The 27845-nt window shown below is 44.8% G+C and overlaps 1 protein-coding gene across 2 annotated transcripts in view; it reads right to left on the bottom strand.

Annotated features, from left to right (window-relative positions):
• Positions 1–45: 45 nt before the first annotated feature.
• Positions 46–27845, bottom strand: part of WIPF1 (WAS/WASL interacting protein family member 1) — a 58206-nt gene continuing 30406 nt past the window's right edge. For both annotated transcript variants that reach the window (XM_065637729.1, XM_065637730.1), the window contains exons 3-9: positions 17168–17256; positions 15524–15653; positions 12970–13137; positions 10973–11737; positions 7990–8202; positions 6225–6338; positions 46–4915 (exon numbers count right to left, since the gene is read on the bottom strand). In XM_065637729.1, the coding sequence (XP_065493801.1) occupies positions 4860–4915; positions 6225–6338; positions 7990–8202; positions 10973–11737; positions 12970–13137; positions 15524–15653; positions 17168–17218 (1497 nt within the window). In that variant the 5' untranslated portion in view covers positions 17219–17256 and the 3' untranslated portion in view covers positions 46–4859. The remainder of the gene's footprint in view (positions 4916–6224; positions 6339–7989; positions 8203–10972; positions 11738–12969; positions 13138–15523; positions 15654–17167; positions 17257–27845) is intronic.

Here is a 27845-nt window from a genome sequence, read left to right as displayed (position 1 = left end):
GGAAACAACCCTGATTGTTCTCAAGGTAACAGTCTGCACCACCAGTTAAATAAAAGTAAAATTTATTTGGCATAGGACAGAAAAAATAAGGAGAACAAAATCACTTACAAAATAAATGTTAAGCAGAAAAATATTCACAGAACTAGATTAATATTTTATAAAAAGCTCAAACTTTAAGCATCTGAAAAAAACATGTTACTTTCTGCTTGACCTATGTTTCTCTCTCTTCCATTGTCTTGTGTGGCTTTGGAAGTCCCAATTTAGAGGTCTTCGTTTGCATGTATTAGTTTACACTAAAGAATATTTATCACAGACAAACCGTATTTCAAAATGGCAACACTCTGAAGGGTTACTCCCTTTTTAAAGACATGCACCTTCCATTTTCTTCTTTTAGTCTGTCTACCTACCTGCCACATACTCACTGAGAACATATACATGTGCCCTGCTTCTGCTGAGTAACTCCAACAGCCCTTTTGCCAGCGCTCCAAGTTTATCTTTCAACTGAATGGACCAGACTCGTCCACCTTACAGGCTATGAGATCCCTGTTTTCTCCCCATGTACACAAAGAACCAATCCATGAATGAGCTACACTTAATGTGCTACCAGGTATCTTAGGTAAGAGATTCTCCTTATTTTCTGGTAAATACAGTTTGAAAGATTAAAGTCCATACAATATAAGTTAGAGAGTCAATGTACCGCCATAACAGGTTCTTCGCACCTGACTATGAAGCAACGGTGTTCATGCTGTTGTGGTGTGGTATTATGCACATGAACATTTTATATCGTGATTTGTACTCTAGTACTGATTGCAACATTCAGGCAATTGAATGAGTGATCTTCTCCTTTCCAGCGTCCTGTGGCTGAGGGACCCTCTCTAGGTCTCTTGACATTTGACATTCTGCTTAAAATAATCTCAGTTTGATAATTCAATTCTATTCTTTGCTTCAAAGGCAAAGCACGCCCTTTCTATTTGCATACATTTACACAGAAAATTGTTATGTTGCAATATATGTGAAGGACTATAGCAATTTAGTTCCCTCATCCTCTGCTCCAATGGAGACCTGCTTCTACAGGTGACATGTAAACAGTTGTTGCTGCAAGAAGAAACTGCTGTCCAGTTTTTCAAGCAACAATTTGAGGATCTTCTTTAATAGTTCAGTCTTGAAGAAAAAAAAATGTTGCTCTTACAATCGTTTTAATGTTGGAAATGCTGGCTTCTAAACAAGAACTTTGTGACCTTATTTAAGAAGTAGTTCATTTACAGAAATACATGCTTCCTGAATCACGAGCTGCATTCCTTTAACTATTCTCAACATTAACCAGTGTGATCTCTTCTCCCAATGGCTGACGCAGAAAGTCATAACAGACATAACGTGCTTTTTCTCCAAAAATATTGAGCAGAAATTACTGTAACATGGTACAAAACTTATTCCCATTTTATTTACTGACTTGAGTTAACCAAAAATGAACATCCATGGCCGTTGTCATGTAATGTGAGTCTTAGTGATGAGATAAAAAGATAGTTTTAGGTGTGAAGGTTATAATACAATGCCATTGAAACGAACCCACTAAATCTTATATGCAAGCAGTAAATCAAATTTAGTCCTCTAATAACATATGCAACCACACTGAAGGCAGCTGGGCTGTATGGACAGCACCGTGAGACGCTGGTTTGGGAAAGGGTTGAATTGCCAGAGCAATACCAAGAACGGACACTGAGGTTAACCAGTGCCCACCTACATCTCACCTGAAGACCAGTCCCACCATCTCTGCACACACTGAGCTCAACATGAAGTTGGCAGAGCGAGTGCACCGCAGCAGCAGGACTTGGCTCAAACACTGTGTGACGCTACTGTCGGCACTGTCTGCATTAGGGCTTGGAAGAGCAACGCCTATTAATTTTTCTAGTGAGAGACAGAAAAGTTGACTGAAAAAGTCATAAGGCACCACTGATTCAGTATGTCTTGCATTCTTTTTAACACTTCATAATGAAATAAATACTTTAATACTGATCGTATTGTAATTAGCTACTGATACATGAAGCAATCTATTGAATGATAAAATGCTGCATTGTTCTAGAATGTATCTAGGGACTTTTATAGCAAAAAAACATAAGCAATAAAGTTGTTAGGTGAAAAAAATATCTCTTTCTGCATTGTTAAGCTATTTTACACATATGCCAAACATCCATTCTGAAGAGGTTTCTATAGTACAAAGTGGTGCTCAAACACAAGCAGCTCAGGTTTCTTGGCTTGTTGACTGAGGTCCTTTTACAAAACACATTTTAAAGTGAGATTGAGGCTGGTTTGCCAAGTCTTTGGTAGTGGTCCAGAATTTTTAGTCAGAAAACCTTGCTCAAAAGATCAAGTATAGGATATTTTGAATGATGCTGGGATATGGCAGAACGATGTGCAGCATTTTCATTGACTTTCTCAAGGTAAAATGGTCATGCTGGAAGCTAGTAAGTTACAAGAAAGGTATCATTTCTGGAGGTTTGGTTGGTGGTTTTTTTTTTTTTTGGCTGCGTAGCTATTTGGGTATTAATAAGGATTTGGCTGGTCAAGGTACTGAAAATATTGTATTCTTAAATTCAAAATGTTGTTCCTTAGAAAGCTATAAGTGCTTCAGTTGAATAACATGAATACAATAATTTATCTTTTAAGTTATCATCCTAAAAATCTTATTTGGACTTCTATTCACATAATATCCCAAAGAGACAGGCACTTTGTATAGTGCATACGTTGACATGACATCCATAAAATACATATACAAATTCAGTATTGCTATGTTTGATCCCAAGGTGCACCTGTCACATGGAGGTCCCACTAATATCTGTTTAAGAAACTCTTACAGCCACGATCCTGCAATTAGATGTAGATACATCCCTGCGCCTGCGCATTTAATTGCAGGTTCAAGACCATAAATAGTAACTTAAAATAGTTCATTAGATATAAAAATGTAAAAAAATCAGGTACATAATCAAATGCTATCACAGCTAACATGATTTTGTAAACAAACACTGAAAAGGCTAAATTGAATTAGATCAGGCCAAATCCGAATCCAACTCTTAGGTCATCCCCTTCATGGTGACTGCCCAGGCTGTGGGGCAGAACGGGGATCTGCCCCTCCACACCTCCTGCCAGAGCACAGACACTCCAGTGGGGTCCAGACTCTCTTCGGCTAAACTCCCTGGATTTTCAAGGACTGACCTCATTCTAGCTGCAGAGCATACTTAGGATCATGTCTCCCATGCTAGAGAAACATTTTCTTAACCTACATGACTATTAAGCATGGCTGCTGATACAGGCTTGGTAACGATCCAAGGAGTACACTGAAGAAACAGAAACTGTTGAGGAGACAGTGGAGAAATTTTTCAGAACTAATCTTCAGAAGTCCAATTAACAAAGACCTATCATTCAGCAATATTTCAAATCCAGAATTATAATCTTGCTCTAATTTCCAAAGGCATTTTATACATGTTTAGATCCATTTGTAACATGCACCGATACAATAAACTCTTTTCTCATATACAAAATTCAAAAGCCATTAAACATATTAACCAGTTGTCACAATGTGAGAACACTTTACTCTCTCTTCTGTTAACATAAGCCTTGCAGCCCTCTGCGGAGACCCCTTTCAGCAGAGGTTGAAAGGACAGGCTTCATGGTAAACTCAGAAGGCCAGATCTTCCCATTTCTCTTGAACCAGTGCAGACAGCAAATTTTGGAGCTGATGCTTTCACTTGAATGCACAAACCCCAAACCTCCTTCCCTACATCAAAGAGCTTTCACTTATGCACATTTTTTACCTCAGCTGCTCTACTGCAATGCAAGTCAAATACAACCTCTCTGAGACTTGTGACCTAAGCCCCAGGAAGCTTTTTAAGTCAAGCCCCATCATTTAATTGTACCAAAGAAACAACTGGAAGGCAGTCTGTGGAGCACTGGTGTTAGCAATACTTTACAGAAGGAGCCTGCAACTACAAATAATTGCTGCTTTTGCACCAAGACGGCTTTCTGAGGACTCTTCAATTGTAGTCTCAGGTAGAGAGCATTACAATAATCCAGGACATGGATGACTGTGGGTGGGTCCACATCAGAGTAGGAAAGAATTAGTTGAACTAAAGCATAATGTTATTAAAAACAAGGAAAGAGGGATTAAAAATATATATATTTGTACACTGCTGAATTCTTCACTTGTGCTTTTCTTTGGAAGACTCTTTGCAGACAAAATCAAGGCCGGACACACTTTGTCCTCCAGGCAGGATGTACGAGCTCTTGTTTGAAATAAGTGTTGCTTGGCTAAGCTGAAGTGAAAAGGTTTAGGATGAACTCTTGATCACCATATAGTAGGCCTATGGCTTGCAGAAGCAGATGGGCCAAGTCAGGCATGCAAAGAAGGATCTAGGGGACTCTTGGCTACATGGTTTTCCCCACAAACTTTTTTTTAAACAGAAAATAGATTGTACTTTATCATTCAAATAATATAGCCACTGTACCCAGAGTGAATGAAACAGCTTTGTTCCAGCTCTCATTAAATTAAAAGCCACAACTCCTGTGGAGCTCTCAAAGGGGACAGGGCTGGACATGGTAAGCATGATGCACGTATGTTGTGTATGGTCCACAAAATGCCTTTTATGACAGCCTGCGGTACAAGCAAATAAAATTTATAGCTGTGAGCAACTACAGTTCATAAGCTGCATCTGTTACTTCTGTAATAGAGACTGAAGTTTGTTCCAGCTGACAAGCCAAAAGTGGAAATAAAGCAAACCAGACATCTTTCCAATGATGTGGGCAGGAGAGCTGACTTGAAGGAAACTTGAAAACAGATGTTGCCCAAAGATGGGCCAGAACCCATTTCACCTTGGTATAGGCGGAAGCGGGGGGGCACCTCTTTCTTTTCGGCCAGAGCCACCTGAAAGAGAAAGAAAGTTTTTTGTGTCACTCTCCCTGGTTTCTTTTGAAGTGGGACTTTACATCCAAGACATTAAGTCAGTAACTGGTGAAGATCTACTCATTTTCGTGCCTAATCATTTTACAAAAAAAAAAAATATCTTTGTAGAGTTTTGAGTTTATTAAACATCAGAACTTCAAACAGTGTAAAAGAAAGTTTTAAACTAACTCTATTCCCAAATGTCTGGAAAGCATATGTATTTTAGTCTTTTGTCCCCTTCTCAAACCAGATTGATAGTTCTTGTGAGCCTTACTATTTTATGCGAACACATACCTTCCCGGTGCTACCTGCAACAGTTGCAAATTTCAGTGAAAATGGAAAGCTCTAAATGCAGCAACATTTCAAAGCTCCTAATGTTTTTCCCTATGGGAATATTTTCATTGCAAACTCATTAAATGAAACGTAAAAAATATTAGTCTTTCTTTGTGGAGTAATCTGAATGGGATGAAAGCTAACAGGGCAAATGAAGGGTCAGAGAGTAACAGGAATTTCTGCTCCAAACCAAAACCTCATCATTTGGAAACAGGAGAGGGAGGGGAAACATCTGAGTGTACAGATGATTACAGGATAACTATGAGCTACCGATGTCACTGATTGTGAAAGAAGTAAATTGATCCTTGGGTGTATCAGGCAAAATACCACTAATGAAGATAGGAAACATTTATGCTGCTGTAGAAGACATGGTTGAGACCTGAACTGGAACAGTGTGTAACACTGGAAAAGACAAAATCAAACTGAAATGTATACAGAAGCAACCCTGAGGATCAGAAAATATGGCTTGGAAGCAGAGTGTAGCACATCCTGATTTAAGCAGCCCAGCAAAACAAAAGCTGAGAGGAGGCTATGACTGTTGTCTTAAAAAAATATTAGGGATTTAACAAACCAAGGAGGGAGGATAACTAAACTCTAGGATGAAGTTGGCACAAAAATAAATGAGTTGAGCATGAATTTAGATGGGAAATGAGGAGGAAGTCCCAGGAGATTTTGTGGTTCTGACTGCCCGTAGCAGAAGGGGGCTGACTAAACTGGCAGAAGTGGTCCCTTACAATACATGTTCCAACTTAAAAACCAAACAATTTCCCCCTCAAATACAAGTTTAAGAGGGCTTGTGCCTGCAAAGCTACATTTAACTTTTTCTGTATGGTAGGGAAGGGTGACCAGGCTGTTAGTCTCAGAAGTTCTGAAACCTCAGTATTCAGTCTCTTCCCCATCCACTTTGTTTTTAGGATGATATGCTGAAATTCCAACAGCAGAAGTGGGACAAACTTACCTCTACTTTCATTTCTTGCTAGTTTACTGGGATAACTTCTGTTCACGGGTACATATGGCTCTGGAGGCGGCAAATCAGATATAGGATGAAAAGAAAATCTGCTTTCCCATTCATCTGAAAAAAACCCCATGCAATTCACTCATTAGTTTTGTGACACAGCTTCAGGAAAGTCAATTGACACTAACGTCATGTTTAACGCATTTTATATTGCAAAATGCTTACATAGCTCAGTACTGAACCAGCAGCCTACTGGGAAGTCAGGGAAGAAAATGCTTTAGGTTAGTTTGAGAATGAAAATTCTTATTAACTTCAACTGATCACTTGCCAATTTAATGCAAAATCACCAATAGGAAAATGTCCATAATTCTGAAATAAGTGCTATGTTCTCTTCCATAACAGATCTGCTTTTTTATCCACACACACATACATATATACTTGATACTGGAAATGTATAGTATCTCCTACTTCCCAACAGTATTTTGTTCCTGGGTATAGAATTTTCTGATATTCATACTTTGTTGACATATAGAGCTCAAAAGCATAATTTAAAGCACACTGACTTATAAGCGGTGTTTCTTCTTTCTTAATTTTTACACAGGAAGAAGAAAATTTGAGGCTATTATGATGAAATTTATGATGACAGAGAAACTTGTATGCAACTAGCATCAAAACCAGAAAAATACACCAGTTGACAGTATATCTCTTGAGATTAGAGGGACATTATTGATGTATTTACTGAGTGTACAGCATTCTGAAGAACACAGCAAGTTGATCAGTTTCTTCACTGAAATACTAGGAAATGTTCACAGAGCTCTGCACTGCACTTGAATTTGGAGGCCCAAGGAAGAAAGTGTGGGCTATCTTAAACCTTTTCATTTTTTCACTTGGCTGCTTCAGGACTTTGCAACCATAACGTTCTTGCAATATTGTTACATTTTATTGCATAACGTAATGAACAGCTGAGTAAGTTTTGCCCAGCAGTTGTACATGTGGTTATTTACCGGCATCCTATGTTTACTCCCAACGGCTGCAATTAGAAGCCAGTGTGGAAAGGAGCTGCAGGTTCTGAACCCTGCAAACAGCATGTGCATGAAGAAAATGTGTTTGTGACCCACCTGCCTTACCTGACATGTGAAGATGCTTGAAAAGCATGAATTACAGTTTTAATTTCTGCTTGCTTTTTCTAAACTTATAGTTGTCAAAAATACCAATTTTGGCCTCCCATAATTAGCTGAAAGATTTATCTGTCCTTTGCAAACAGAAAACAACTAAAAAGAAAAGCACAGCGAATCTGTAAAACACAGCAATCTTGTACCTCTCCTTTTCAATAAACACTAGCAAAAAGAGAGATTCTTGACATTTTCAACAGCGTTCTGACAATTTCTTCCCCCATCTGTTTTTCAGCTTTCGAGTCATCATCTAACTTGTTTTCACTTCCAAAGAGTCTTGGTGTAGCTATGGTTTGAATTCATATTAGAGTCGGAACAATCCTGTTAGGCCATATTTCTGTATTGCAGCAAAGCAAAGCACAGTGAATAAATTTCTTTTTTTCAGGCTCTTTTTCAAAGGCTTATTTTGGAGACTGTATTGACAGCTTTGCAGTTCTGCTCTACGTATGGCGTATTTATTCTTACTTGACAGGGTTGAGACTCAAATGACACCTCTGTTGGTCAGAAATCAAAGCTATACACTAGAAACAAAGCCTCTAGGCCAAAAGCTGCTAGACAGTCTCTATCAAAGGCAAACAACTGAGAAGATAGCTTACCGTCACCTGGGTCCTGGAAGCCATTTCTGACAGCTGATGACGGCGGCGGTGGTGGCGGCGGTGCTGCCGAGCCTGGTCGGTCGGGAGGAAGCGGCGGTCGGGGTCCACCTCTCTGGCTGTCCAGCCCTGCCCGGGAGGGCAGCTGGGGAGCAGCAGGCAAAGCCCTGGAAATGCTGCCATTCCTGCTCATGGGAGGGGGTGGTGGGAGGGGGCCTGGAGCAAGACAAGAGGCAAGCACAAAACCAGTTTGCACCAGAGGTAATTTGCTGGTGGTAAGAGGCTGCCCACATCCCACAGCCCCCTCTAACAAACTGGAGAGGGTGGGCTGCCTTGGGACCTTTAGCCCCAAGGAGGAATCACCCTCAGCACCCACTTCCCTGCTCTCCAGGACTCTCTAGGGAGTTGGTGCCAATTTGAAGAGTACAGATCAGGGAAGCAGGATATATCTAAACATAGATACACCTCGGTGCTCATATTTTCTTGTCGCTTAGCTACAGAAGCCTCTGTAGAGGTGCTGGTCCTTGAAGCCACTTTTAAACTCCTCTAAACTACATTTGCCACAATGAGAAGTTGCATCTGGAATTCAGGGTACTGTGGAAGTGCAAACTATAGCCTGTTTCCTTTCCATGTACCTTCGCAAGGCAAGAGAATGTGTAGCAGGAGAGCTCTGCTACCCTCAGAGGCTCTTTGTCCATAGGGGTGGTCCCCTCCAGGTGTCACAGCCAGGTGGCACACAGGGGAATTCAGCCCAGGAGCGGTAGCGTTAAGCAGCACAGCATCAGTTCACTCCTTTATCAACATATGTGCTGCTGTGTGCCAGGTTTTTGGTCGCTGGAGCATATCCATCTTCCACTGAACTGGAAACAGACCTCACACATAGACTGGCATTTCCACAGTCTGTGTATCTGAGTAACTGGTGTGGTGACATGACAGGTCAAATACGAAAGCATAATCCACGTAACACGGGAGTGGGGCTGTCCTGAGGGCAGGGGAACGGCACTTCTCTGACAGGAGCCCGTAAATAAGGGTAAGAAAGCTACTGCTGCCACGGAGAGAGGTACCTGTGGTTAGGACATAAGGAGATGAAAACAGAGGGTGTGGAGGGCTATGCGTGTTCAAAGGTCTCACTACCCCTGTTTGGCATGGTTGGGCAACTGACAATTATATTCACTTTAATGAAATGCTTCCTTGTCCTGATGAAATCTGGCTACAGAGGTGCATTTTGAAAAAGAGAGCAGCAGATTTTGTCTCCAGCAAGAAGCAGTGAAACGTGCTTCAAGAAACATGCTGTACTTCGTGGATATTTTTCTTTTTTTTCCCTCCTCCTCCTTTTTTTTTTACAAATTACTAAAGCTTGCCTTCAGAGAATGGTTTCTAAGAAGGAGAAGCATTTAGTAACTTTCAGAACAGTTTTGCACACGCTAAATCTATCTAAACCCCATCGCCTGTGTTGAATTGCAGCAGAATAGGAGTACTTATAATTATTGCTACAACATCCTTCTACTTATTAAGCCAGCAGAAAGGTAGCGCAAATTTGCTAAAATCATCTGCCTCAGAAAAAAAGCCAATAGGAGAGTACCAATGGAAGCAGAGGCCATCACGGAAGAAGCTCTTGGAAGCGTCTGAATAATTGCATACACTCTCTGCAACTTTGATCCATGCTCTCAGTCAAATGTGATGTTTCTCTGATTTATTTACTGCGGGCTGCACTAACATCGTGCCATCCTTTGGGCTGGCAACCAGCTCCACAAAGCACGGTTTTGGGGCCAGTATTTTCTGTAGCTGCAGGCTGCTGCAGGTGCTGGGCTATAGGGGATCCAGGCTGGTTCAAGAAGCTGGGAAGCAACACGGATGGCCGTAGCCTGTGGGAGCTCCCATGACATTAATCTCTATTGTCTAGGACTGGACAGGTTTTAGATGATTCTACATCATTATTCCAAAGGATGAAATGAAAGGCAACTCTGTGGAGCTTCCCAGAATTGCCTTCTGTGCAATGCTTCCCCCTTCCCGACATTACAGGACCTGGCTGTGTGTGCTTAACTTCTCTCATCTCCAAAGGGAGAACCATCAGGTATTAAGAGAGTTATGTTATGATGTGCAATTCTAAAGGTTACAAACAACAGCTGTCACAGAGAACAAAGTATATTATGAAATAACAATTTTGTTTTCAATCTCATTTGAAATCTTCATATAGTAAGCAACAACAGTTATTCATGCTGTAACAACTGCCGTTATATTTAACGACTGTTAGCTAGGTCTTTTATTAAAATAATTTGTATTTGGCTCTAAGTGTTTGTGTCTCCCAACACGGGTTCTGCAAACCTCCATTCATGAGAACGCCACCATTAACTCATGCTGGTTGACTCAGGAAGGCAAATGCTGTCACCTGTCAGAAGCTAGAAAAAACCAGCTCCTTTGCATCAAAGACCATAATGGGGAAACCCCGTGTTTGCAACCCTTTTTAATTACAGTACTTGTAATGAAAGTTGACAAGATCTGCAAACGTACACGTGAGCAGGCTTGTGACGCAGTGACTTTCCTTAAGCCACTGTGACACTCACAAATGCTCGTTTCCAACTGCTGAATCCCTCGTGCCTAGCAGTATGGTTTGCTGGCAATGCAAAGCAGATGCGTGCACGGCAGCAGGCTGGCGGGGAAGGCACGGCCCCACGCCGCATCCTGCTCCTCCAGCACTTCTGTGCATTGCGCATGGCAAAAACGCAACACCCCTGCCAAAGCCATCGGATGTCGCTCCTTCTGGGTCACAGTGGGTGAAGCACCTCCAGGGCCGTATCAGGGCAGGAGGGCTGAAGATTCTGGGTTACCCTCCAAGTGGCACGGCCAACGTTTGGCAAAGTGATTTACCGTTTCCACAAAGAATCACCACTTCATCCCACTGTGCCCATCTATTCAACCTCCGCCAAGCTCAGGACCCTCAGCCCCCGTTCCCCTCCCTGCTTCCAGCGCCGCCCCAGCTCCCTACCTGATCGGCTGGGGGGGTCTCTGACGGGCGGCGGGGGCCTCTCGTTGGGCGGGGGGGGCAGGGGTCCGGAACGGCCCCCCCCGCCGCCGGCCGCCGAGGAGGAGCCCAGCGAGATGTTCCTCTGGGGCAGCCGCGGCATCTCGTCGCTGCCGCCGGGGCCGGGCGGGACGGGGGGCGGCCCGGGCCTGCTGGGGGGCGGCGGGGGCGCCGGGGCGCCCAGGGCGGGCCGGGGGGCGGCGGGCACGGGTGGCTTGCTGTTCTGCGGCGGCGGCGGGGGCAGAGCCGCCTCCCGGGCGGCGGGGGGTCTGTGCCCGGCGGGGGGCGGCGGAGGCGGCGGCTTGTCCTCCCCCGGCCGGCCCGGCGTGGGCGGCAGCGGCGGCCGGCCGGAGAAGGGAGGCGCGGCGCTGGGACCGGGCTGCCGGAGGGACCCGGCCGGCCCCGCGCTCCGGCTGCCCGGGAACGGCGGGGGCGAGGGCCCCAGGCTGGGCTGCCGGCTCACGCCGGGCACCGGCGGCGACCCCCTGTTGTGCAGGCTGGAGGCGATGGGCCGGGGGGTGCTGGGCACCGGGGGCGGCAGGGGCTCGGGCTTGGAGCCGACGTCGGGTCTCGGCGGCGGCAGGCGGCTCCTCTGCGGCTCGGGAGCGGAGTTCCGCGGCCCCGAGGGCGGCCCCGGGCAGCGCGGCGGGCCGCTCGGCGGAGAGAAGGGCTTGGCGGCTGCGGAGCGGCCTCCGGGCGGCAGGGCGGGCGGGCGGGCTCCGCCGGCATCTGCGGACACAGGAGCGGGCATCAGCCTCCGGCGGGCGGGGGCTTCGCCCAGCGGCTTCCGAACGGGCCGCGACCTAAGGCACTGCAAAGGCTGCGGGGGTCGGCGCGGCGCGGGGCACACAGGGCTTGGCACCCAGCAGCAGTTATCGGCAGTTCTGGTAGCCCTGGGGAACCGCGCCGGAGGGGCAGGTGACAGCCTGACCCTGCTTACGAGGGACCACTGGGGAGAAACCAAAGTGACACCACTGATGCAGCCCTCGCCTAGCAAGCAATAGCACGGAAAGGGAGGAAATGAACAATTATTTGAGATCATCAACCCGAAAGCAAAGAAATCTTAGCTTTTACGTAATGTTTAACAACGACAGTCCCGTAAAAGGCTCTTCTCAGCCCTTTCTAGTAACTGATATCTAAGGATGTCCTTGGGCCCATCAGGAAGAAGGCAAGCCAGCCTTACGGTTGAAGCAGCACCGCTCTGTGATGCCAGGAACTTTTGTACTAATACAAGTTCCCAAAATAGACCATGACACAATAGAAAATACCAGCTCCAACAGACTGTTTTGTACACATATACTGAAAAATTACATTAGTCTATAAAATATGTAAGGTTTGTAACACCCTGCAACCCCTCTTGGCCAGTCCTCCTTCAACAAGTGTAAAATGGTACATCCTTAACCTTACGAAACTCAGTGGCCCCAGGTCTCCTTTGTTTCAAAGGGCTTTGGGCAGCTGTTTTGCCAGCCAGAAGAACAGAGCGCATGCCCCAGAGAAGCCTCCAGCTGCAGTGTGCGTACCAGCCAGCTGGGATGCCTCATGCACTCCCGAAGTGGTAAATCATGCTGCTGACGCAGATGTACTTTCCATTTGGAAAGTAGATCCTTTTTCCTGGTGCGCAAGGGAGAACTGACCTGGAATCCTCTTATGCTCCCTCCAATCCTGCATGCCCACAACTAAGGCAGGACCCAGTCTGCCTGACTGTACTTTGCAGGCAGCATCTCAACACCGCTGAGATCTTTAGGTTTCATCAATTACTAGAAGGGTGAGTGGAAGTCTCACTTCTCCCTGTGAGGGAGTATTAACAATAAAGCAATATTTAAGCTGAAAATTACATTTCCCTAAGAGCCTAAGCTATTTGAAGACTTTTTCGATCCCAGCAGGTAATTTATGGCAGTGCTATGAAGGTTTTAAGCAATGTCATTTACTTTTTCACACTGGAACTGCAAGGTCTTTCTTACCAGCATCTCGACTTGCAGCAGATCTGAGCTTTGGCATTCCTGCTTGAAAAAGGCCTCCGAGGCCAGGCGGTCCACCACCACCAAAGCCGCCACCACCAAAACCACCGCTGCTGCCACCGCCACCTCCTCCAAAGCCACCGCTGCCACCTCCACCAGGTCCTTTGGGTTCTGTTGGGAAAAAAAATCCCCCACGTTAGGCAGAGAAGCAAGACTGATCCTGCAAAGTCATCTCTTTCATTAGAGCAACGCTTGTATAATACCTGGGGAAAAATGGATGAGCTTTCAAAGCACACAAATCCTTGTTGAGGCTGGATCATCACAGCTACCATCACCACTCCTATTGCACCATAGAAGAAGTGGTGCAATAAACATAGCCACTGTGTTTTATTAAGCCATCACTTTCCTTTAGCCTGCTCTGGACTGGAAAGTAGGGAAACAGTCACTATGGAGAATTTGGAACTGAGCAAGGATGGGGCCTCTGAGAATATCATGTTGTTTGTGTTAGCATCTTTGTAGCTGCTTCCCATTTTTTCGTACCTTTCCCCTCCACTTCTCCACATGCAAACCAAGAAACAGGGCAATTTCATGGGAAATGAGGAAGGAAAGAGGAAAACCTTCCACTTGGAGATGTCTCTGGTGATCACTGCTGGGAACGAACAGAACTTTGTCACTATTGATGATGTTGCAACATACCTACTTATTTAAACAAAGCCTAGTGGGGAGATTTCATTTCTGATCACTTTCCTGTAGGTTGAGAAATGCAGTGACAGGATCATCAGCTGCTAAATTTTCCAATAGGCAGGAATTATTTTAATCAGCCACTCCGCTTCCTCTCCCATTTCTCTCTAATGTCAATATTTCTGCTCTGACAACACTGAGATGCTAAAAGTAAAATGAAAGTGTTTCCATAACTACAAATACAGGAAAGAGCCCTATTCAGAGCATCGCTGCAAAATGAGCAGGCCCGCAGGTTGGTATATCTGTGGAGATCAGCTCCCAGGTGACAGGCTACATGGCTGAGGATTAATTGCTTAATTTCTTGGCATCTCAATTTCTGTAATTTTGGGTGGGTAAAAATTTCACTGACTTTAAAATAATTAAAACCTGTGGATGAAAAGCACTTCTAATAATCCCACACAGAAAAAATGAGGAAGAATATGTTCATGGGGGAACGTTTCACATCATGCTTCTCTTTTCTTAAGCATGTTAGCTCAGTTGAGGCCTGACTCACACAGGGTGTGAACCTCTAGGGAAATGCTGCTACTATGGTTTAGTCTTTCATCATGATTTGTTAATTAATGTAAACAAGATAACAGGTCATATCATTTTAATCTTACTGTTTACTCCTTCTTTAATCCTCTTAATGCTTTTCTCCAGCTCATTACAATAACTAGAACATGTAACTTTGCTTTCAGAGATAATACTCAAATGTTTAAAAACTAGGTACCTGGCTGACTGCAGGATTGTATCTAATTTTTTTTTTAATTTGGTCTCATTCCTTTGGGCATTTCCTTCTTTCCTCATCATCTTCGTGTCACAGTCTAGCCTTTAACTGCATGGCCAGACCTGGACTGAGTTGTATCACACTGGCTAAGCAGTCTGAAGTGTCTCCCCTTCCCAGGCAATAAACGGCTCTCCTCTGACATAGCAGGCTCTTGTTCCTCGCCCTTCTCCTGTTTCTGTCCTGTCTTCCCAACACTTGTGCTACACGGGCTTTTCCAGCCTCCCCCCAGCACCTGCCGAGATGCACAGCGAGACACAGCAGCAGCACAGCTGGATGGAGACTTTGTCAGGTAAGTGGAGCTGCTGCCTTGTGCCAGGGCACCACTGGGCAGGCTGAGCAACAGGGCTCAGCCAAAAAGATAACAGCCCTGCGTCAGTCCCAGAGCAGCTGCACTGTGTGCAGCAGAGTGACACCCAAGTGGGGTGTGGCTCCTGGCTCTGGTTTTGCTTTCAGTGGTACTGGGGCCATAAACAAGCCGGAGTGCCTTTATTTTTATACTGTTTACACAAAACTAGAGTCTGAAATCCCACTCTGTGCTCTCAGTCCTGACAGGGGTTTTGATTGCCTGGCCTGCTGCAGCTCCTCAGCACAGCTCCGAGTAGGGTTTGCATAGTTTTCTGATTAAGCAAGCATGAAAATAAACTGCTTTATGAGAGTAAGCAAACAAATTAACACTCTCATTTCATAAGCAGTACTTGTTTTCTCAGCTGACGTAATCCTTGATGAACAGAATTTATTTTTATGTATGCCAACTTCTGGCATTTTATTTTACCTACTTCTCTCATGGCAGTGCATCTGATGGTATTTAAATAATATTCTGCATTCAGATACGTAGAACCATTCATGCATATGGAAAGGGTTGTTGGGCATTGGAACAGGCTGCCCAGGGAAGTGGTGGAGTTACCATCCCTGGATGTGTTTAAAAGGCATTTAGACGAGGTTCTTAGGGACATGGTTTAGTACTAGAGTTAGGTTATGGTTGGACTCCATGATCCTTAGGGTCTCTTCCAAGCAAAATCATTCTATGATTCTAGGCAGAATTGTACTTACTGTCTAGAATTGGAGCACTTCTGTCGTTAGTAACAGTCTTCTTGAGCTTTTTTCCTTTGGTAATATCAGATAATAGAGCATTTCTCCCTGCTTGTTCTGACCTGCTCAGGGATGGCTTTTCAGTATTTGCCTGCAAAATAAAGTTAAAATGAGAAGGCAAAATAAACCTCAAATTCTAGCTACAAAGTTCTGCTCAAATATGGTAGTTACTTGAGGCCTCAATTTCTGTTTTAACCACACTGGAGTGGGCAGCACGCCATGTCTGGTTTTGTGAATGATGTTATAGGTAGCCAGTCTTGTTACTGACTCGAGGCCCCAAACACTGCTGCTGTTCTAACCCACACTATTCACTGCAAACAGAATGCTTTTATGTGAATTGACATTTTTTGAAGATTTAGAGTTTCTGATTTTTTTTAAAGGCAAGACACATCTGTGGCAAATTGCCATTTTGGAGACTGAACAAGGACAGACTACACAAATAATTTGATTACACAAAAAGGTGGACATTCTTGAAAGTTGTAGTGAAAACTCCTAATATACAAATTCTGGATAAAATAGAAGAAAGATGGAGCTTTAGCTGACAGAAATATTTTAAAATGGCAATCACCACTTCGACAATATAGACCTCTTCAAACAGACCAAATAAAACCTTTAGATGCATGAGGTTTGTCTCAACGGTCCTCTCTTTTCAGTTTATGCTTTGGTGACACAGTTTTTCAAGGAAGAACCAAAAAAACTCCCCCACCAAACATACACATATATGCACACATACATGCATTATATATGGTTATTTCTTCCAGGTAATGGTGGTTCCCAAAAAGCTTTCTAATTTATCAGATCAGCGTTACGAAAATTTCCTGAAAGGCGGCAAGAGTTGCCACGGAGGGACGAAGCACAGAGTCTGTCTCTTGCTTGTGGTAGAAAATGAGGGAAAGGCTCTTCAGCAGCACAGCCCAACCTGTCTGTGTAACCAGCTCGGGTTTTGCTCTGAAAATAACTGAGTATTTTACAATGGCATTTTAAGCAGCTTTTTCTTTCCTGTCAATGAGGTGACTGCCTGTTGGAGGGAGAACACAGCACAAGCTCTATTCCAGCTTAGGCTGACCTAAGTCAGGTTGGAGGCAGTCTCACCCACCACGCCGTGCCAGCAGTGGCTCCTGCACTCTGGTACCACAGCCTGATTACGGAAGCTATGCTGGCTAAGAGCTATCTTTGCCAAATTAAAAAAATAGAATTCGTTTTTCCCAGTTTGGGTCGTGTACGTAGTAGAGTAGAACAAGGGAGAAGGTGGGCATACATGGCTGGAGAAAGGCCATGGGACAGCAAGACTTCAATTCCCCTGACTTAGACAAGCTGTTGGGGAGCTGCACCTCTCCTCTCAGATCAAACCACCTCCTGTGGGAGGAAGAGGAGGATGGAGAGTGAATGTGGCTAGTGATATCCATTATGGGCACTAGGAGTGCAAGTGATAGTCCCTCTTGTAGGATCAATCATCAACCATAAACATAACGTAGGAGAGCTTTCCTCAAATAGCATACATACTCTCATCCATGCCTCAATGCCTCTGTGTGTCCCTTTTAATATGACAAACAGCAACAGAGAACAGTGTATACCTACGGTACCTTTACCTCCTGCAAAACTTACCAAGGCCAGTGTTGGGGGTGGAGGGGGAGCTGGAGGGGGAGGCACAGGCATGGTGGAAGGCTAAGCTCTGTCTAGGCTTGCCAAAAAACCTGCACAGCAAAACACAGAGACACACACGGACGAGAGATTAATAAATCTGTCACCTTTGGAAGTATTTTCTGCAAGGCTAAGAAATATCCTTGCAGCTAACAGGTTTATCTGCTACATTTTCTAAGTCTAAGTAATCTTAGAAACTTCGTGTTTCATTGTATGGAAACCAGCCACATCCTTAAACATTGCCATACTAACTCACAGACATCCAGTTTTGCACACAAACACAACCCATGCAGGGCCATAGCAATTCGCAAAAATGCAATAACAAAATTGAACTCTGTTTAATCCAATGATCTTGCTCCTGTGGAAGTACTTCAGGATAATCCCGTAGCTATACCATTAACTCTTACTTAAAGAAGGCATCATCTCTTTGAGATCATATTCAGAAAGAGATGCAGACCTTTTAAAGACCTAACATTGCTGGAAGATCTGCCACCCCCTACGCACACTATTATGGGTAGGGTGGAACAGCAGAGCTCTAGGAAAGACTCATGCTTCTTTCTCCCTGCTTGCTCTGAAAACACCAAGCTCCATCATCATCTCTGAATGCACCTTCTGCCCTCTCAGGAACAGCAAGCACAGTGTCAGGCTCTGTCCCATGCTCTGATCACTTGCCCAAAGGAGGAAGAGCAGCCGCAGCCCGGCCTCCCCACCGCGGGCTGCTGCAGAGGGAAAAGCCCGGCTGCCAAAACTCAGCCTTCCCCCAGCTTCCCTGCTTTGAGACCAGGCTCCCACTTCTCCCCAACTCAAGCAGAACTTCCAACCTAGGGCAACCCTAGGAACGTCACACCTGAGATGTAAAACTTCGTTGCAACTAAAATATTAAATGAAAAAAAAAGAAAGGAGAAGCACGAGGAATTTATTTCAAGTCACGAGGGCTTTTTGTGGCACTGGCACACTGCTGCTGGAACTGCACCTATCGGAGGCTCCAGGGCTTTGCTAACAGTGCTACGGCATTTCAGCTTGTCCTTTGCTCTTGCCCATTCACCTGAGCCAGCTCTAGTAACAGTGATTTGCCACCTTTTATATTGTGTTTGCACAAGACAAGTAAACACAGTGGGAATAGGAATAAGGGTTATTCTCCAGACAACCCCAGGCTGACCGCTGAGGTCCACAGGGCAATTTATTTCACAAGAATACACAGCTCTTATTTTCTGAAGGCACTTCACTGTTTTTGATAAAACCAGGGAGAACTGCAATAGCACAGTATCTGCTGAATCAACTACATGCAAGGTACAGTACCCTTCACAGTTTAACTGAGCATTAGGAAAATATTCTGAATGGAACAAAATGGCATTTTCAGTGAGGGTTTGAGGTGAGTCACCACCTACAAAGTCTGTAATTGCTCTGAGATGATCCATGATATGTGTGTAAGAAAAAAACGGTTAGAAGTACAGATTTATCTTGTCATATGTTCATGCTTCAAAAGAATTAGAATACAGCTATAAACCCTCACCAAAAGAAATGCCGAGCTACCTTTCGTTAGAAGAAAGCTTTTCTGAAATAAGACTTAAAGATTTTTGACAAAATCCATTAAGGGAGGAAAGGGCTTGGAAAGCAGTCTGACACATCAGCCCTATCTCTGGCAGACTATCTGGAAAAAAACATGGAGTTCAAAGAGGTTTGAAGCACTACTGCTGGCTCCAGCATCTGCAGGTTTTCTCCTCCTGTACTGCAGAAACCATTTCTCTTTCCGGAGCAGAGGGGAAGCTGGCGGATGGACAGACTGACTGACAAAGAGGAAACTGTGCGAAGCCAAGCCCACGCAGTGCTGTGCAACCACACGCGCTCACAAAGCCCTGCAGACGGAGCAGTGTGCTCCTATCAGTCCTCTGGCACGTCACTGCCCATCTTATGGCCTCTCCAGGGAGGCACAAGCTTCACATTCAGAGGATCTGCTTGGATTCAGCTCTATTCCCATCTTCTGTATTTCTAGCTCTCAGTCATTACATAAAACTCCACCAAGCCCTATCCCTTTCCCGATCTGCTTATCCTAAATGCAATATTTGAAATCTGAAGCCTATTAAAAGCACAAAGACTAATGCTGCTTTGTTCTTCAGCTTCCTGTTTAAAAAAACAGTCAACAGGAAAATTATTTCTTACAGCAGACCACAACCATCCTGTTTCTTAACACAGTCTTTTCACAGCTGCAGTTGTCTCTAGTGTAACTGTGCCATCAGGCTGTTTCACCCAGCTTTTAACTCCTTCAACTGATTAAAAAGAGAAAGATATTACAAATTCTGCTCTCTGTACTGCTTTGATAAGAGGCCAAAGCAGTCTGGATAATGTGCCTTGAGTCTCCTCAGCGCTCCATGTGCCACAGGAAAGTTTCTGGAGCAGGTGGAATAAAGTTTGGTTCAATATCAGACCTTTAAATGAATTCCTTCAGGCAGCTCAGACCTGAATGCAGCAAGTGAGCCAGCTGGTTTATAAAGCTCTTTCTCTAAAAAGCAGTATTTTTGTAAATACTATAACTTGCCTACCTCCCTGTCAGTTACGCGATTGCTTTCTGCATGCTTGTGCTGGTCTGTTTTCCTTTTTTTTTTTTTTCTTTTAACTGTGTAGCTTTAGATCAGCTTCTTAAGGAATTGGCAGGGACAGAGGGGAAGCAAGGTAACACTCAAAGCCTAAGTTCTCTAAGGGGAAGCCACTACCCATAGACACAGCCTCTCCAAAACCCACCTGGCACACATTATTTGCAAAGAGGTAAGGAGGAAAAAGGCACTGGGTGCTCCCCCTTTGCTTATCCCATCTTCCAGAGGGATGACATCCTCTGATGTACCTGTAGTCACCACCTCTTGTGGTACTGAAGGGCTTTCTCGACAGGACAGGAGTAGAAATTAGATACACAGCTACACACTGGTGAGCTCAGCATTTAGCCTCTGCTGAGCAAGCGCTGTAGCCCCCAGGGCAGTTACCGGGGGGGGGCCTGCAAAACAGCATTTTGGAAGCACAGGACAAGCTTCTCTACTAGGCTAAGCTCAGGCAGAACTGGCTTGAAGTTTAATGCAATCATCCTGCAGAGTTGTTTACTAATGATGTTCTAGAGCACACACTTCCCTTAGGAGCCATCAGAAAAGAGATCATTTGGCATGACTCAGAAACCTGCGTGCCCACACACAACAGTATAATGCATCCACTTACAGAGCCAGTGAAACACCCCAGTTTGCAAAATTTTAGCTTTGAAAGTAAGTTACAACACTGCTTCACTCTTACTTTTGTCACTTGCTGACTCTGCTCCTACTTCTGAGAAAGAGAATTTCAGAAACTCGATCTGAAACTTTGCAGCAAGAAATGGCACCTCTGTCTTTGAAGCTCTAACTCACCCTTGCTCTTTGGTTGTTAGATTTTGTACAATCTATTTCTTTGTCTGACTTTCGGTAAGAAAAAAAGAGGCACGCTCTGGGTTTTTTAATTTGAAGACTGTAAGCCTGTAGGAAGAATAATAATGTGGTGAAGAGAGGCAGTGACTCGGGGCCTGCCCGCACAGCGCTGACCCTGGGCACGAGAAGCACCTCTTGGGCTGCAGAAGCAAAGCAGCTGAGTCAGCACATCGCTGAACTTGAGTTCTGCAGCTGATTTGTTCATCACTAATTTGCAGGATCACTGTTTTGTGCAGAGCACAGAGAAATCCTAAGATATTAAGAGTAACTCTGCAATTAGAGGAAAGCTTTGGTTACTGTCCTACTCTTCAGCAATGGACTCAGTTAATTATTTGGTCTTGGTCAGTGGGAAAGAGCTGAATTTAAGCAGTGGACATTATGTACAATTGCTAACAGCTGACACTATAAAATACGCAAAACAGCAACTGATCCACCCAGCAATAAATTTTACCTACAAAATCTGTTAACAACCAAGTTCCTTGCAACACTTGGTGCTGCAGGGTGTTGAAAAGGAACCAATTTCAAAAGACCCAGGCCGAAGGCATATCTGTACTTTGAAACCAAAGACACGCATCCTTGCATATTTTCTAGGCAGTAGTATAAATTATCGCGGCTTTTAAGAAGCTACGTGGAAACGTTATACCCAGGTGAGCATTGGTGGTGCAGGTTTAGGGTAACTAACCCACACACGTACACCACAGCGCCGGCCCAAGCCCCGAACACCAAGGTCTGTCCTGTTGGTGAGAGGGAAGGATTGCCACCGCAGGCAGCAGCAGCTGCTGTCCCACCGTGAGGCAGGTGCCAGCAGCCTTGTTCCTCTGCCGATGCCTCCGCAGACCCAGCCCTGAGTGGGGCTGCCATCGCCGTGAGCCGGCACCATCCTCATCCTCGCTCTGCACTGCTGCAGCTACGGCCCGGAGCAGCCTCCTGCAGACCATGTGCAACCAGGAGGGGTGTGCACCCAGCCCGCGCCTGCTGCCTTCTGAGAAAGCCACCCTGGTCATTAGCAGGCAAGGTGCCCCAAAGCTGCCCGCCCAATCCCAGGTAAATCACACGATCAGAGCTCCATAAAGCAGCTCTGATTTTTGCAAGCTACCATGCACACCCGGCAGCCTATATCAGAAATGGTATTAAAGATATTATGATTTGCAACACATCATGATAAAAACTAATTTAATTTAAAAAAATAAAATAGAGGAGAGAGAATGTATATGTTGCATTCTGCAAAGAGCCCCTTGCTCTGCAAAGTAATCCACAAAGAGCAACAGGCAAAAGTGGCACAAACCTGAATTCTGTGAAACACAAATGCTGGGCGTTCCAGATTTAATTTGGTACTTCAGAAATCATTTCAGGAGCATTACAAATGCTAAAAAGACACATGACACTTAACATGGGATGGACAGTGCGAACAGCCGGACTGCAAGTGCAGTGTTTGCATCTAGCCAGCCATTTTGAGCTGCTCCGAGACACCCTCTCTTCAACACATTGAGTCAGAGGCAGACAGACAGCGAGCTGCGGTTAATCATTTCCTGTGTGATTAATTTCCAAGCAAAAAAAGAGGAAGGAACAAACAACTGTAGAAATAAAATAGAATTGATAGAACTTAAGGCGAAACAAACGCGAAGCTGTCAATTGGCCCTCTATGCAAAAGGACCTAACTTCCAAACCAGTATTGATTTGGTTCTTTCAAAATACATTATTTCCTGCTAATGAAAGAAGGGAAAAATAAAAAAAATTCTGAATTTGAAGAATTTGGGCTAGGTTACCAAGTATTTTAGTAAGGTAGTTTTCAAAACAAAAAGGACAACTACCTGTAAAAACATTACAAAGTAGATGGAAAATAATTTAAAATCAGTTTCACACAGACCACAACATTTTTTCCATGAGCCTTTTTTTAACAAAGTACAGAACTATTAAACCGTTTTGGTTAAAAATGTTACTGTGATGTCATGAAATTTGTTTGAGTCCCTCTACTCCCACTCTCCTTGGTGGAGCCGTCATTAGTGAGTCTGCACGTCCCACGTCCCACCACCATACTGTCTGAAGGCCAGAGGTGCTGTCTGCATTGGGGGCTGGTGCAAGTGCGTGGCAAGGTGTGAACAAGAGCTTCAGAGGATGCTGAAGACCATGCAACACCATGCCAGTAAATCCCATCTGAAAAAAATCAGTTGGTTTTTTTTTTTTTCTCTTTTTCTTAAAGTTTCTAAATGTGTAGAATCCTATCACTAAATATACAGACAGATGGCTTTAAGCCCCTAAAGAATTCAACAAGGGCACCAAACCAAAGCCAGGACAGCATGAAGCTACCTGAATATACTGAAGATAAATTCTCCTACAGGGTGAAGAAAGAGTATTCAGGAGACTCTTTGGCCTCAGTCACTCACACATAGAGGAGTGAAAAGCCTGACAGGTGCTAATATACCCTGGTACAAGTTTTAGCTGAGACACAGGGAGGCTGCTGTATAACTACCCTACACTCAGGAGGAATGCCTGGATTTTCCTTCCCCTAACTGGGATCAACCTTTTGGAGTTGAGGAGCTCTGGAGGAAGAAAGTGACATCTAAAATGTTACTCTCAGTATTTTGAGGTCCTTTAGAATAGAATCGAATCATTTCAAGTTGGAAGAGACCCTCAAGATCATAGAGTCCAACCATAACCTAACTCTAGCACTAAACCATGTCCCTAAGAACCTCATCTTTAACAGCAGTGACCGGTCTTTTAAGGATGGTTTTTGGCTAAAACAACACTCCTTTTGGTGCAGGGATTACAAGACTTTGTGGCCTGAGAAAGGACATTACAGGGTGTGAAATGCAAATTGTCCTGTCCTGTCCAGAGGAAGCTGTGGTAGCAAAAGGAGGCACTAACATCTCACCCTTAAAAACAGTTGCAGAGAACTGGACAGTCAAAAGGGAGGCCAACAGAGAAGTTACATTGAACACACGAGACCCAGGGAAATTTTGGGGAGCTGCCGCTGCCAGAGAGAGGAAGCCAACTTTATTTGGGACTTTTTGCATTTCAAAGAAGCTCTCCATAGTACCTGAAATGAGTGGTATAATTTTCCACCCAGACCAAAAAATGTCAACCCCTACACAAAATACCATGGTGGAGAAAGCAGCCAGTACAGTGATGCTGGAGGGCTCTTGCCCAGATGCCCAGTCAGAGCTTCCATTCTCTTCCCATGAACAGCCATCAGAGGGGTGACAGGTCACAGGCGTCACTCACAGGCACATGTGTAAAGCGGATGAGGTCTATGCGGCCCCAAAATAGGACTTAGCCCAACCTGAATGACACACAGGAGCTGGCAGTAACAGAAAGATCTGCCACAGGGAACTGCACCTTTACAAATGCAGCAGTGACCGACCTGGGGGGTGCAACACCATCCTGCTGCGGTCAGGGGCCAAAAAGGAGAGAAGAGGAAAGCACGAGCCTGGAGGTCTCTGGCAGGAGCACACGGGGCAGTTCTTGGGGAAGAAACACATCAAGCCAGTATCACAGTGAACATTATTTCTGCCCTACATAGGCTGCAGAGATTATATATTTTTTGTCAATAAATTGCAGAGTTTTAATCTTTTACCTCTTACAACAGCATAACTGAGCTATGTGAAAGGTGCAGGTGCTGAGGGGCCAGTAAGGAGCAGTAAGATAAATAACCACAATAGCAAACAAAGCACAAGACTAGTTAGGGGGGAAAAAAAAAAAATAAAAAGAGAGAGAGAGAGAGAGAGATGATGCAGTGAGATGCTTTCACGTCTCTGTGTGAGTTATCCCAGGCACCCATGTCCTGCCAACCCTACAGCATCTCCCTCTTCGTCCAGCCCTCGTGCTCACCTCCCCAGCCAAGCACAAGGACCCTGCGGGCAGCACTGACTGCAGCTCATACCGGGCAATTCCCCAGAGTCTTTAAACCCCCTGAACACTTTCGAGCTACTTCTCACCATCACAGGAAGGAGGTTACTGTGGGGTGTCAGTGACAAGCGAGCTATCAGGCCACTGAGCCAGCGCATGACTGCAGGGCGCCAAGAGCAGTAACAGCCAGATGCACTCATGGTCCACAACAAGTTGCATCCAGCAAACCTCATCTGTCAAAGGCGACCAGGAGTTACATGGCAAAAATCCAGCAGTGCAGCATCCATGGAAAATTACAGCTAAGAAATAGGCTGCTATGGTGTCAGAATGTTGTTTTAATCCAAGTATTTTAAAAAGTTTTTTCCTTTTCAGTGACATGTTTTTCAAGATATGCAGGGGATCGTAGGCAATGGCTAGTGTTGGAGGACTGCCCCCAGTCACCAATATAGTCACTACTTGGAAGAAGCAGCAAAACGTTTAGTCAGTTTAAGTGTTTGGATGTTGACTTGAGAAAAGCTGATAATGTAAGAGCAAATACACTATAGCAGAAAGTATCTCTCTGACTTACTGAAAACAGAAATTGCTTCCATCCAATCCATGCTCCTATAATTTATTTCAGCCAGTGCTTTCAGAAGAGATGTAAAGAAATATTCCTGCCTGCTCAGACTCCCAAAGTCAGCTCACACCCCTGCCACAGTGACCCTGCCCCGGGGAGTGGGACCTCAGCCCTGCGAACGGCGCCTGGAGCAGAGCCCCAGCACCAGGCACCGTGGGGAGCCTCGCCGGTGCCTTAAAACAAGCATGTGCATGTCATTCCTCAGCAGGAGGTTGGGGCCAAACACAGCAGATAAGTTTACAATTACTGGGCTGTATCCCAGCCCACGGGACAGGAGGACACAACTTGAGGCATTGCAACCCCCCACAGCTCCCTCCCCAGCCCTGCCTCCCTGCCAAAAACTGAAAAGCCCTTCTTCCCTGAAGCCCTCCACAAAGAAAAGCCCTACAGCAAACAGCTTCACCCTCTCTCCAAGGCAGAAGTGATGGTTAAGGAGCAAGCTGTTTGTGCCTGAGCTCTTACTTCAGCCATCCAGAGCACAGCTGCCTGCAGCGTTCCATCACCCACCATCCAAGGCAGCCTTTAATCAATCCGAATGTTTGAAACGACACACAAGCTGTGTTATCCCTGGCACGCTGCCCAATGCAGCCAGCCAGGGATTCACCCAGACCAGAGGCGACCTCAGCACGCAGCCCTGTGTGAGAGAGACCCTGGTTGCAGCCCTCTGGGGAGGCTGCAGGGACCACTTCTCCACACAGGGACAGCATACCTGGGGGAACAAGGACCTGATGTCTCTCTTCACCTTATTCCCTTGCCTGTTCCTCCTTGTGAACATTTTGTGTTCACTAAATACTGTTCCTAATACAAAGCCCAAGAGCTTCTCTCTGATGAGGCAGCTTTTTCCAGTGCCTCTTCACTACAGAGGTGATCACTCAGTGTCATGTGGCCGTTCAGCAGCACATGTTTTGCTGCACAACTTTCTCCCCAAAACTTGAGCTGTCTTAAGCTCTAGAAGCTGTTGGTAGGGTGAACCGGCTAGTTCAGATAGTAAGGATTTCTGTGTATTGCCTCCAGCTTACTCAGTCCTAAATCAGGAAAAAAAAAAAAAAGGCGCATTGCATTAAGTTGGAAAAAGTCCTAAAGAGCAGGACACTTTCCACCAGCTTACCCTCACACCATGGCATCCCTCAGCCCCACAGTGGGACATGGTGATTCCTGGCCCGAGGCTGGCAATTCTGCCATTCTAATCAAATGGCTAGAAGTCTAGAGGATTTTTTTTTCCCTTCTCTCCACTGTTTTATGGCATAGCAGGCCAAAAAGTATCAGAAATTAGTCTGTTTTTCTTGGACACTTGAGCTGTTACAACTTTCAGCCAGCGTGGAAAGAAGTCATAGGAACCAAACTTGGTGAGTGAGTCCTGGGATTTTGCTAGTGGACTTCTGCTACCCATAGCTGCCCGCTGGCGAGCAGGAGTGGGTGCCCTTCACAGCAGTGGTGGTAAGGAGAGGGGCTTCTCTCTGCAGATCCCGAGGTCGGGATGAAAAGAGCCTGTTTGGTGCCACAGGTTACACTGTGGAAGCTCTGAGACACCTCACACTGCATCTTCTCCATGCCCATGGCACTAAATTAATAATGTTGTGAACTGTGTAACAGCACTGCTGACGCTGTCTTTGTTCACTTTTCTCTTCTGACCAACAGGATGACATGATGCTGCAGTCAAAAGCACTTTACTGTTATGAAGGCATACAGAAAAGGATCAAGGATCTCGCACAGTCAGATTATTTTACTTCTTAGTTGACGTAGGATTTAAATTCAATCAGCTTCAGCATTCAAATAGGCTTTTTTAACATAAATTGTCTACTTCGTCACAATCAGCTAAGTCTTACTAAACCTGCCATGAACTGTGCCTGTTCTACTAAAGCCAGCATCTATAAAATAATATTAAAATAGCGACTACCTCTACAAGGGGAATCTGAGGCATATAACGGCCAGGCATGTGGAATTAATTTAAAGCACCATTTTCCAATTCCTCTCTCTTGTAAAATATTGCAATATTCCTGTAAGAATTTTGAAAAACTACAGTTCACAAAGATTAGTTCAGATTTCACATCAAAAGCCCAAACAAAAAGTTAAGTGGCCTGTGCAGTCAGCAGGGAAAGAGCACCTACATGAGCAAGAGTGCATTAGAGTTTTTACAGCCCAGGTGTTGACATGAATTAGAGAGTAACTTGAATACCTGTCATCAGAGGAGCAATCAAAGACTGATCTGCACAGAGTGTGGGAAAAACAAAACAAAACCCAGCCCCAGATCTGCATAATGTAATGTAGCCTGCTCCTCCAAAGACAGTTCAGAAAATCAAATACCACCTCAGAGCCAGGTTACCGTCAATAAAAGCCTCTGTTCAGTGCAGTGAGCCCCATAAATCAGTTTTGTGAGAAACAGGCAACCAGGTCTGGTAGAGATTTTAATTAAAAAGGAAAAAAAAAAAAATCTTATTTTCCATTCCAAAAGTTAATTTTGGATTATTTGAGGCTGTAAAGTGCTCAGACTCCAAACCTCCACTAATATGGGGGGAGGTGGAGAGTCTGATTTTACTCTCATTAGAGTTCCCAGAAAGGCTCAGGCCAGTTTTCTGAGGGCCTGGATGAGACCCATTGTACTTTATGACTTTGCTGAAAGTGTTTGAATTATTTGGGATGATCAGACTTGAAGATTAAGATAAGTACATCCCACAAAGTCCCTTGATGTTCTCCACTGTGCAGGGATTTGCGCTGTAGCTTGGGGTTAGTCATTATACCA

This window comes from Caloenas nicobarica, chromosome 6 (genome assembly GCF_036013445.1).
Source record: "Caloenas nicobarica isolate bCalNic1 chromosome 6, bCalNic1.hap1, whole genome shotgun sequence".
Lineage (NCBI taxonomy): Eukaryota > Metazoa > Chordata > Aves > Columbiformes > Columbidae > Caloenas > Caloenas nicobarica.
The sequence above is the reverse complement of the archived record's forward strand: the minus strand, read 5'-3'. Positions and strand labels throughout refer to the sequence as shown.